We start from the raw sequence: 12,581 nt of genomic DNA, 5'->3' as shown, positions 1-12,581 counted from the left end.
AACAGGATTGCTAGCTGGGACCAATCCTTCAGCACCTGAGCCTTCAAGGAATTGTTTCACATCCAAATCACATCAGCATCAGTTGGGTATTGCACCAGAGATTAAAAAAGCAAATGTGAACAGAGCAAACAATATAGAGATAAAAGGAAGTGGAGATACCTGAGCTCATGACGGACAGTCACTTTCTGTTGCTGTGATGAGACACCATGACCAGGGCAACTTATAGAATAATTAGTTTATTTTGGACTTAGAGGCTTAGAGGGTTAGAGTCCATGACCATCATGGTAGGGAGCATGGTAGCAGGCAGTCTTGGTGTTAGAGCAGTAGTCAAGAGCTCCTATCTTGAGACACAGTCACAAAACAGATTTGGGGGGTGGGGTGGCACAAGCCTCTTGAAACCTCAACGTCCCTCTCCCCAGTGACATATGTTTTCCATCAAGGCCACACCTTCTAATGTTTCCCAAACAGTTCTACTAGCTGAGGACCAAGTGTTCAAATGCATGAGCCCATGGGGCCGTTCTCACTCAGTCCACAACAGAGATGCAACAGCAGTTTGCCTTATTAGAGGTGTTTTGCACAAAAAGGAGCCCAACATTACTAGGATATCCTGAAGGAAAAATAAAAATATTTTATTCTCATAAAATTGGATGTACCATTACAAAAAGAAATTATGCCTCGGGTAATCTATCAAACTTTACCAAAGATAAAAAAAAAAAAAAATCTAAACAGAGTCGATTGAAAGGCCTAATTGTAAGTAACCTGGCCCTGTGCTTACAGAGATGGATTCTTCTGCGTAGAAGCTAATGAAGGTGTTAATGAGAGGGGTTCTGAGGAGCGTTTCAACCCTCCCAGAAATAAGTTTCTGTTGGTACTGAGTGGCTGGAGCTTGGGATGGTTCTTGTTGCTGTTTATTTTGTTCTTTTGAGACAACTCCTCTCTAAGTAGTCCTGGTTGTCCTGAAACTCACTGTGTAGACCAGGTTGGCCTCAAACTCACTAACTCTATCTGCCTCTGCGTCCCAAGCACTAGGATTAAAGGTACCAGCTTGATAAACATGCCTGGCTTGGTTTTGGTTTTGAAGACTGTTATTGCTGTTTTTTAACATCATTTAGGAGGGTATCTGCATGTGGAGGTTAAAGGACAGCTTGAGAGTTGGTTCTGTCCTTCTACTGTATGGATCCCAGGGATTGTTGGGCCCTAGTACCTGCTGAGCTACCTTAACAACCCAGGGTTTATGGTTTGCTGAGAGCTCTCAATTTCATTTCATTGACTTGACCTTTCTGAAACCTTATGAGATAATTGGGGAAATTTATAGAATTTCTGTTTTAAATGTTAGAAACTAACTCGAGATGTTGAATAGTCTATTCAGGGTAAATATAGAAAGTTAACAGCTAGAGAAAAGACTGACTTCCTCTTCCTCATAATGTGTACGCTCCTGTGAGAGCCAGGGTCTGGTCTGTTTAATGACACTGCGTCACCAGTGCCTTGAAGAAGCATGCACATAAAGCGCCATGATTACAGGGCAGTGGGCAGACACTGCAGAGTAAAGGTACTTTCTTTAGGTCGGTGTTTTAGAGCACTGACTACTCTTCCAGCCAACCCAGGCTCAATTCCCAGCAACTACATGGCAGCTCACAACTGTCTGTAATTTCAGTTCCAGCAGATCTGATGTCCTCCGTTGGCACCTAACACATACACAGTGCACAGACATACATGCAGGCAAACATTCATGCACATTAAGAAAAATTACCCTCTTCATAGGGGTATTTTTGAGAGTCAAATAACTGTGAGAACAGTGGAAAATATTTACTTACAGTTTTATATATTTCAATGATATCAACTTTTATAGTGAACATGTATTACTTTTATTTAAAAAATTAGACTAATGACTCCAGTGTATAAAAGCACTTTGGAAATGTCCTACCAGAATTGCTTTATCTGTAGAAATGTGTAAGTTGCCTTACAGTCATCAAGTATTGACCATCAGGATGTCCTGGATCAACTGCAACAGTGTGGGGAGGTTTTGAGGGTCGTAGGGAATATAAGTGACTTAAACAGACTTTAATCTGTACGCCGCACCCCATTTTCCCTGGTTCTAGAGACTGAGTCCAGGGTGTTTGGCACCCCAGGCACAGAGTCTGACAGAGTCACTATTAAAGTGCTTCTGTGGTGAAGCGCTCTGCCTTCTGTGGTTAGATGACCAGAGGAGACTGTGGCAGTGAAACCTCTGCTTTCCTTTAAATGCATGTTGAGAAAAGGAGGAAGATGAGAAAGCTGTGGGAAAAATAATTGTCCAGAATTAAGGCCGTGCAAAACACTGTGTGGGACTAGAAAATGTAGTATTCACCTTTCTGTCAATCACAGCAAAGGGGCTGGATGGTTTTTCTTTAGTTTTTGGAAACTTATTTCCTGATTATTACTGAATGTACTTCTTTATTACTGGGGTGGATTGTGCGCTTCATCCTTTCTTCCCACCATCATGTGGGCTCTGAAGGGTCAAACTCGGGTCGCCAGGCTTGCATGTGAGCTCCCTCACCCACTTAGCTCCTCTCAGTCCCACTCTGTCCCGTGGGTGATTTTTTAAATGTATACATTGGATTGTATTTTTATTTTGCTTGTATGGGTGTTTTCCTGCTTGTGTGTCTGTGCACAGCATACAAGCCTGATGCCCTCAGAGGCAAGAAAAGTGTCCCGGGTGCCCTGGCATTGGAGCTACAGGCAGCTAAGAGCTGCTGCCACGCACGTGCAGGGTGCCACATCTGAGGCCTCTGGAACAGCCCTTAATTGGCCAGCTACCTCTGCAGACACCCTCAGATGGTTTTCAAGAGGCCATTTTCATGAAGAAGATGACTGTCTCTGGCTCCAGATTCCAGGAGCTGGTTCATTTGTACGTTTTCCTGATGTTCTTAAAAATAGTCAATACAATTGCAGTTTTGCATAGATCAAATAGTCGTTTGCTTTCTCTCTAGTGTTCTGCATTTATTCTTTTGTTTCAGGGAACTGTGCACAAAACTTTACAGCATGAGCTGGGGAAATACACAGAGCTGGCAAGAGTTTGACCGCATCTGTGAGTACAATCCGGTGGAAGTGTCCATGTTGACATGTCTAGCTGATGTCCGGGAGCCTTGCCAGCTGGGCTGCACAAACCTTACTTACTGCACGAACTTCAACAACAGGTAGGAAGTTATACATGAAAATGGAAATGGCTGTCGTTACCTCTTTCTGATGTGCCTTCTGGAGTAAAGAAAGCTGTTTTTCTTTATGATTTCATCTCGAAATGCTCTGTCCCTCCTACAGGGCCCCTAGAAATGAAGTGTGATTGTAAATTCTCTTCTAATCAGGAGATGCCTGATCGTGGGGAACTCAGAGAACAGGCAGTGTCTCAGTTGCTGTCCCTTTGGCACCGCGCTTCGGTGGTGCACTGGGAACGGTGGAGGCAGTCAGGGCTGTGCTCTGTGGGCTCTTTTCTGTCTTCTCCAGCTGCTAACTGTACACGTTCCAGCTCAGATCTTGGCCCATTATTTTTCTTACTATCCGGATACATCAGGATACTCCAATTGGAATTGTTCAGTGAAGAAGTATCCTTGAATTTTGAGCAGGTGATTCCATCAGCCTGGTCTACATAGGAAGTTCCAGGACAGACAGAGCTGCATAGTGAGAGAGACAAGGTTTTGAAAACAACAACAAAAAATAATTATTCCAGTTAATAAGTATTTTGCATATGTGAAATTGCTAAGGCTACAGATTTGATGTGCCTACCACAAAACAGGGTAAAGTATGTATGATAATATATATTAGTTAGTTTGTTTTAGCCATTCTAATATATATATATATATATATATATTTGAAAACTTGTTGAATGCCATAGAGTTAGCAGTTGAAAGTGCTTTTTAAAGGGAATATACATGAAAAGTTTTGGTAGTTCTAGTGTGAGTCAGAACTTCCGTGACTGCTAGCTCAGACCCATTGGCATAGCTAGATCAAAAGCCTGCATTTCAAGTGTGTAAGCTCCCAACTCTTTCCTGCTAGGACGTAATCCTCATTAAATCTGTGATCCAGAAACTCTACTCTGAAGTGTTTATTTATGCAGGAGACATGAAATCATGTGTCCAGAGAAGTCCCCATGTGCCACTTAGGAGGGGACCCCAAAACATCCATCAGGAGAATGAGGAAAAGCAACAGCACACGCTGTTCCAGACAGTGGAGGAGTAGACAGCAGGAAGGCGAGCTCCTAAGATGCCCGCGTTCGCATAGGCTCACATTCAGAAGCCCAGGGTTCTCTGTGCTTCATGTGCTCGAGCTCCAAGGATATGAGCAAGAACAATCTGAGTGTAAACACAGAAACCTGGGGCGTCGGAACTGCCGGGTGATGGAAATGTTGTAGAACCTGAGGGTTTGTGTTTGGTTGGGGTGGCTCACTGTGACGCATTGGCTGTTCTGGGGCTCATGTAGCCTAGGCTGGTCTCAAACTCAGAAATCTACCTGTCTCTGCCTCCTGAGTGCCGGGACTTAAGACATGAAACACCTCCCACCCAGCCTGTATCGTTTTTAATCACATAGCTGGATACCGTCTTCAGACATTGCCGAACTAAACTCTCAGTCTGTACAATATAATGTATGTAATTAAACTCCAGTGAATGTTTTTATATGAGACTAGGTCTCACGTAGTCCATGCTGGCCTCAGACTAGCTAGCTATCTGAATCTGTCCTTGAACTCCTCACCCTCTTGCCTCTACCTCCCAAGGACAGGGTTTACAGGTTTACACCATTGTATCTGGCTTTAAAGTAGTGTCTCATATAAATTTAGTTTATATAAAATTTAGTTCATATTTAGTTTTATGTAAAACTTTCCTCATCAGAAATACTACCAGACAGTAAAAGGATAAACCGTAACCTAGCAGAAAATATCTGTGCATCTGATGAAGGACACGTCTGTAATACATGAGGAACCCTTACAACTCATCAGTAATCAAAGTTTCAGCTTTTTAAAGGTTTATTTTATGTGTATGAATGTTTTACCTGTGAGTACCACATACATGCAGTACCCGCGGAGGCCACAAGAGGGAGTCGGATTCCCTGACCTGAAGTTGCAGATGGCTTTGAGCTGGGTATACTGAACCTGGGATCAGCCAGTTCTCATAGTCACTGGGCTACCTCTCCAGACACTCAGCTTTTAAAAGAGGGGGAAAGGAGCATTTCACAAAAGATAACATTTATTAATAGATAATATCTAACAATAAAAAGTGGCTGTGGTAAGACGCCCAGAGACTCCCACCATGGCTGCGATGGCGCACTCTGGAGAGGCCCAGCCCCACAGACTTCATCCCAGGATGGCTTCTTGCTGCTGGTCCGCCTCTCCTGCCACTGTTATATAGCATAATGACTCCTGGTCCAAGGCTGAGGCCACAGGCATGCATTTGGTAAAGCAAGGCCCATAGAGTGAGACACTGCTCTGAGTTTACTATCCGCATCCTTCCATGATGCTCCTTTTGTATGGCATTCTACTCGAAAGTAATTTATAAAGAACTTTTATCTAAGACATAAAAAGCCGAGAGAAAATATAAAGTGTGGCTGTTGGGGTCTGCTCCATCCACCAGATGAATATATGTCTGTCTGTCTGTCTGTATGTACATACACATATGTAGGTATATGGGTATGTATATAAGTATGCATGTGCACTTGTGAAGTTGATGAGCGTGTGTGTGGTGTGTGTGTGTGTGTGTGTGTGTGTGTGTGGTGTGTGTGGTGTATGTGTGTGTGTATGTGTGTGTGTATGTGTGTGTGTGTGTGTGGTGTGTGTGTGTATGGTGTGTGTATGTGTGTGTATGTGTGTGTGTGTGGTGTGTGTGTATGTGTGTATATGTGTATGTATGTGTGTATGTGTGTGTGTATGTGTGTGTGTGTGTGTGTGGTGTGTGTGTGGTGTATGTGTGTGTGTATGTGTGTGTGTATGTGTGTGTGTGTGTGTGTGTGTGGTGTATGTGTGTGTGTATGTGTGTGTGTGTGTGTGTGGTGTGTGTGTGTATGGTGTGTGTATGTGTGTGTGTGTGTGTGGTGTGTGTGTATGTGTGTGTATGTGTATGTATGTGTGTATGTGTGTGTGTATGTGTGTGTGTGTGTGTGGTGTGTGTGTGGTGTATGTGTGTGTGTATGTGTGTGTGTGTGTGTGTGGTGTGTGTGGTGTATGTGTGTGTGTATGTGTGTGTGTGTGTGTGTGTGGTGTGTGTGTGTATGGTGTGTGTATGTGTGTGTGTGTGTGTGTGGTGTGTGTGTATGTGTGTGTATGTGTATGTATGTGTGTATGTGTGTGTGTATGTGTGTGTGTATGTGTATGTGTGTGTGTGGTGTGTGTGTATGTGTGTGTATGTGCATGTGTGTGTGTATATGTGTGTGTGTGTGTATGTGTGTGTGTACATCCCTGACTTCCTTTCTTTCCTTTTCTTTTTTTCCGTTTTTTTTCTCTGTGAAATTGCCAGAGTCAGCTTTTGGCCCTAGAACAGTAAGAGTTAAATTGCCAGAAGCCGTCAGTTTCTGATGCCCAGACCAGAGTTACAAGGCCAGAAGTCGTCAGGCTTTGGCCTTCAGTTGGCACTGTGTCCACCTCAGTACCTGATCCTGACATGACTGGCTCCCAGCAGATGGGAATAAAATGCTTGCACATAGGACAGCATGGGTAACTATCTTAAGATTATGTTTTTGTGACGATTCCAGGTCCCCCAAATAGAGTATGATTTCATCTATATAAAATTTTAGAACAGGCTAAAATAATTGTGATGCACTGTGTTTGAAGACTGTAGATCATATGGTGGGTGATTTGACAGGGCACAAGGGCACTGTTTGGTGTGATGGAAATGTTCCATTATTGATTTACATGCCTTTCTATAAGCTGAGCACATCTTAAATCACATCTAACTAATATTCTCTACGTTTTGTTTTTTACTTATGCCTCAGTTTTGTTTGCTTTGTTTTGTTTTTGTTTTGTTGTTGTTGTTGTTATTTTTCAAGACAGGGTTTCTTTGTGTAACCATGGCTGTCCTGGAATCAGTTCTGTAGACCAGGATGGTGTCAGAGAACCATCCCCCACTCCCCTCCCCCATTCCCCAGTGCTGGAATTAAAGGCATGTCCCACCAGTCCCACCACTGCCTGGCTATACCTCTGTTTTAAAGACACAGACTCATTTATTTTGTGAAACAAAGTGAAACGGCCTGGGAGGTTAGTTGCATCCACAGCACCTTGAAGTTTTAAACAGCCTCATAAGAAGCTGTGTTAAGTTAGAACACTCCTCAGCGTCCTGGTGTTAGTGCCTGTTGAGTCTTCAGCTGCCTGAAGCTGAAAGCCACGGTGGGTCTTATGCAGTCTCTTTGAGAAAATCAGATTTTCCTGGTGTGGATGCATCAAGGGTTTACCCATTGTCTCTATCCAGGAGATAATGTGTCTCCATTCCTCTGCATCTTTTTTAAGGCCAACAGAACTTTTCAGGAGCTGTACCGCTCAGTCTGACCAGGGGGCCATGAGCGACATGAAGCTGTGGGAGAAGGGAAGCATAAAGATGCCCTTCATCAGCATCCCTGTCCTGGACATTAAGACCTGCCAGCCAGAGATGTGGAAGGCGGTGGCGTGCTCCCTGCAGATTAAACCCTGCCACAGCAAATCCCGAGGAAGCATTATCTGCAAGTAAGTCATCCGTGCTGGGGAGTTCTGTGGGCTTGCCTGCCCCTCCCCCACACTGCTTTCACACCCTCTCCTCTGCCTGACAGATGCTCTCCCATCCTTGCCTGAAGCCGCCCTTCTTTGCTCTTGTGAAATACCAGACATTCTCACAGAGTCTTCCCACATGCCTCTGGCTGATACTAATTTATCCTTAGTGCAAATTCCCACCACACTTCATGTGCACTCTATTATGGAATCTATTTCAAGAAGCAATTTCTAAATTCCTTCAGTGCACAGTTATGGTTTTAAACTTTAAGATTGCTTATTACAGTTATTAATTTATTGAGTGAGTGAGTGAGTGTTCATTTATACAACTGTGTACAAAAGCACCCATGTGTACACAGCTGGAGTGGGGTGTGTTCAGTGCATCCCAGACTGAAGTCAGTCTTCACAGCAGGCGCCTTTTCCCAACTAGCCATTCTGCTGGCCCCATTTTTACACACCCAGGAAAGGAGGCTATGGGCAAAGGCACACCGCCTCACACCGCCTCACACCGCCTCCGTGATGGGTGGTGATTTTCAGGGGCTCAAATTGTTCTTCGGGCTTAGTGGGCAACACTTCAGCTGCACCAGCTCCAGCGCATCTGTGGCTTTGATTGTGTTCCCAGCTTGCATTCCACCTGACTTAGGGATTTTCTTTCCCTGCCTTTGCCTTTTCCTCTCCGCTCCTCCTCTGCAGCCACTGCTGTGTTCTTATCATCAGAGACCAGTGTTCAGGTCCTGTCCTTAGGAAACAATCTGAAAGGTTTGCTTATGAGATCTAAGACAAGGCCAGGATGACCACTCCCTGGTGGGAGAAACAGACTCACTACACGGCCTCAGCTGCTCCTCAGGCATCTGTTTATCAAAAGCTTTTCCAAGACCAAGTCCACGCCGAGCCCTAAACCCTTGGTGTGTGACTCAGTCCTGCTCAGTTCAGGCTGCTAACTGGCCGGGTAACTTTTACCTTTTCTTATTTGATTTAGTTTTGATTTTGGAGTCTTCCTGTCTCACTCTACAGTCAGGCAAGCCTTGACCTCATAACAATCCTCCTGCCTCAGCTTCCTGAGCAGAGATTACAGGTATGAACTGTCATGCCTGGCTTCTAATCAGTTTTCTGATGTCGCTCAAGAATGAGTTGACTAAAGGAGAAGCTGAGGTCTAGCTGTGTGATGATAAGTCAAAGGTCACGTGGGAAGGACGTGCTCATAGGAAACCTCCACCCAAGGATCAAACCTTTACCCAAACTAAAAACACAAACGACCTATTAAAGACATATGTGTCTTATGTGTATGAATGTTTGCCTACATGTATTTATGTGCACCACATTCGTGCCTGGTACCCATGGAGGTCAGAAGACCCCTAGAACTGGGTTACAGATGGTTTTCAGCCACCACGTAAGTTGTACCAAGAGCAACAAATGCTTTTAACTCTGGAGCCATCTTTCCAGCCCTTGAACTAAAAAAGAAAGTTGTAAACTCTCTGGTTGTTATAAGACAAACACCTCAGAAGTGATAACTAAAAAGATCTTTGATTGAGAAAGGAGGCAAGGAAGGGAGCAGCTGACAAGCCTTGAAAATGGTGTATGATTTGCAAAGCTAGCCTAGCTCGCTTTCCTTTTAAAGGTGGTAGAGGCTACATCATGCTTGGAGCTGTAAATGTAAATCTGGAACAAGGCCTTTGATCTCAGGTGACAGAAAATTAGGCTTTGGATTCACTATGTAGCTGGACATTCCCTATGATGCCCTTTGACAGACTTAGTCCTAACCAGCTGGAACCAGCTGGGAGAGCTTGGCAGGTAAGGAAAGCTTCTGAGAAGTTTTAGAAACATAGTTTTGACCAGACATCAGGCAGAGTCATGAATCCAAAATGTTCTTCTAACTTTTAAGATCAGATTGTGTGGAGATTCTCAAGAAATGTGGAGACCAGAATAAATTCCCGGAAGACCACACAGCTGAGAGTATCTGTGAGTTTCTGTCCCCTGCGGACGACCTGGAGAACTGCATCCCTCTGGACACGTACCTCAGTGCGTACCGCGTGGGTTTGTTTTAGAGTGCTAGTGCTTCTGCATGGCTTCTGCTCCTGATCTTTGCCTTGGATGAGGGGCTGTGGTTTGGTGGGACTGTCTGCATCAGTTGCTTTCTCGTTGCTGTGAGAAAAATACCCAACAGAAGCATTTTAAGGGAGGAAGGGTTTACTTGGCTCACAGTTCAAAGGTACGGGGCAACCATGGCAACAGGATGGAGGAAGCTGGAGCACCCGATGTTGGAAGCGAGAGGCTGTGTTCAGTTCACTTCTTCAGTCCAGGTTCCCAACTAATGGGATGGCGCCATCCGATGGGGTAGGGCTAATCTCTCACCCGGAGGTCCAGAGTTTTGCCTCCTAAGTGATTAGATCCTATCAAGTTGTCATTGTCATCTTAGACATGTAAGCAGAAGTTGTATTTTATCTTTCGGAGGAAATAGGAACTATTTACTTACTAGTAATGAATTATAAAGATCGGAATGGAGGACGCTGTCATCAGAAGTCATGATGTGACCAGAAAGTGGAATTTCCCCTAGGAAGCTTTTCTCATGCATATATCACAAGCCAGGCAATAGAGAAGAGAAGAACGCTCTGCCCTGGGCTCGCACGGGGAAGTGGAACTTGTCTCACTACTTTAGTTTCTCCCTGCCAGACAGTGCCAAAGAGATACTAGAGGGAGGAATTCCAGAGCTTCTTAGCCTTAGTGTTTGGGCTGCCACCAGAGGGCGCCAGTGCCATAAACTGGCTGTCTAACAGAGAAGCCTAGTTCCAGTTAGGATAAGCCCAACTGTCAGTAACAGAACAGTTAGAAGCACGGGAAAGCTCAGAAGCAAGTAGACCAGGGTGTCTGTGGTGGTGCACCGCCAGGAACGCAGGCTCCTCAGCCTTTCTGCTACTCCCAGGACTTTACCTGCCGCTTTATCCAACTTGACTCTAGTTGGCTAAAGGGACAGGGAGAGACTTCTTGATGGTTTTAGCTTTACTACTTTAATAAAAACAAGGATCTACTAAACAAATAGAGGAGAGAAGGTGGTGCATGTATGACTGGCAGTGTCCCTCGGGCTCTCAGGATACATGCCCTAGCTTTTGCAAAACCCTGTAACCTTGGGAAGTTCCAGGTAAAGGTGCCCAGAGTGATGGGCGGAGTCTTGGAGCGGGGTGAGGTTGAGAATTGAGTAAGCACATCAGTATATTCATGATCAGTAAACTCATGATGCTAGAAGTTTCCAGCAGTGAGTGTGGGAGAAAATGACCTCAGGAGGGAAACTAGAGGATACTCCAGCATGAAAAACAGCTCTCTTTAGATACCGTGTGGGCGTGACAGCGTGTTGGAAGGTAGAGATGACTGTGTTATGGGCTCGTGTCTTCGTAACGTTGACATTTATTATCTTTTTAAAGTGCAAAATGATCTCTCTTACACATAAACACATATTTGATCACCTCAGATATGTCCCACCTCTGAACTGCTGACCACTGAAGTTATCTGAGCCTGTTTTACTCTCTTCCATATAGCAGCGCCACGTCAGCCCTCCTGCTTTGTTCATCAGCGTATCTAGTACCCAGTCCCCATCAGTAAGCCAATGCTTGGGTGCCTTGTGAGAAACTGACAAAGGAAGAGATCCAAAGAATTAGTTTGGGCTGGTTGGACGCAGCCTTGCTCTCTGTGTCTGAGCTCTCTGACTGTTCCGGCCATGATGAAGCCAGATAACTGGAAGATGTGGTCTTCCTTTAGATTGTTACACTGATCAGTTTTGGGTTTTTCAGGGCCCAGTGCTTTAGGTCACATCATAGAAGAAGTGACTCATCCCTGTAACCCAAACCCTTGCCCAGCCAATGAGCTCTGTGAAGTGAACCGAAAGGGGTGTCCATCTGGAGATCCTTGCCTCCCGTACTCTTGTGTTCAAGGTAGGAGATGGGGTCTGTCGTGAGTATGAGAGGAGCATGGGGCATGTGGCTGGCACTTCCGTAGAGGAGCTGTCATACACCCAGGTTATAGGGGTGTTTGTTTGTTTTGTTTTTCTGTCTTTTTCTGTAATGTTTAAGGGTTTCACACACACACACACATGTATTTTCAAACAGAGACACACATGTTGAGATTTGGTCTGTTTATATGTATTGTAATGCTAAATACTGGCTCCCATGGTCTGGTTTCCCCTGGGATTGGAAAATCCTCACGTGCACCAAGTGATGCTGTGCGACCTTGCTCCTTAGTTTAAAGCTATTGGTTGAGTAAAGATGCAGACAGCCTATCGCTGGGCAGAAGAGAGGTGGGCGGGGCTTTGGTTCCTGGGCTTTGGGTCTGAGGCAGAGACCATGAGGAAGAGGAAAATGGGAAGGGGGAGAAGATGCCACAGTGCAGGGACCGTGAGACCTGGACTGTCAGAGTCAGAGCGACCCAGGCAGACATGGCAAGTCCTGACTCAGGGTTGTTGGCAGGGAAGTAGACATAGCAATATAGAGGACTGACATCTGCCCAGTGCTTTAACTAAATACAAAGGTTGTGTCTTTTATCTGGGAACTAAAGGCCGGGTTGAAACCCTGGATTGAGATTAAATAATTACCACAACACACATAGAATTTCAGTTTCATTTACATTGTAAACTAATGCTGTCAATGCCAATGTTCTTGACTATAGAACAGGAGCTCAGCCACCTGTTTGTACCTGTTCTTCCATGCTGTGATGCTTGAAACCCTGTGCTTAGCTTTCTTCCCTTCTCTGCGGCACGTGGAGACAGTGCCGTGCCCACTGCAATCCTTATCTCTGTAAGGCTGATGTGGGCTGCAGGTGCCTAACGGGAAGCAGCACAAAATGCTGAGCAGTCAGCAGGAGGTCACGGTTATCCCGGCCACATATTTTGATGGTCTTT

General features: G+C 45.0%; 1 protein-coding gene across 2 annotated transcripts in view; it reads left to right on the top strand.

Annotated features, from left to right (window-relative positions):
- The window catches only part of RECK (reversion inducing cysteine rich protein with kazal motifs), a gene marked incomplete at its 5' end in the record, with an annotated part of 66,968 nt that overhangs the window by 38,901 nt on the left and 15,486 nt on the right, over positions 1 to 12,581 (top strand). For both annotated transcript variants that reach the window (XM_080939946.1, XM_080939947.1), the window contains 4 exons: positions 2,997 to 3,176; positions 7,463 to 7,675; positions 9,579 to 9,715; positions 11,479 to 11,619. In XM_080939946.1, coding sequence (XP_080796072.1) covers positions 2,997 to 3,176; positions 7,463 to 7,675; positions 9,579 to 9,715; positions 11,479 to 11,619 — 671 coding nt within the window. The remainder of the gene's footprint in view (positions 1 to 2,996; positions 3,177 to 7,462; positions 7,676 to 9,578; positions 9,716 to 11,478; positions 11,620 to 12,581) is intronic.

Source organism: Micromys minutus (genome assembly GCF_963924665.1).
Source record: "Micromys minutus genome assembly, chromosome: 28".
NCBI lineage: Eukaryota > Metazoa > Chordata > Mammalia > Rodentia > Muridae > Micromys > Micromys minutus.
The sequence above is the reverse complement of the archived record's forward strand: the minus strand, read 5'-3'. Positions and strand labels throughout refer to the sequence as shown.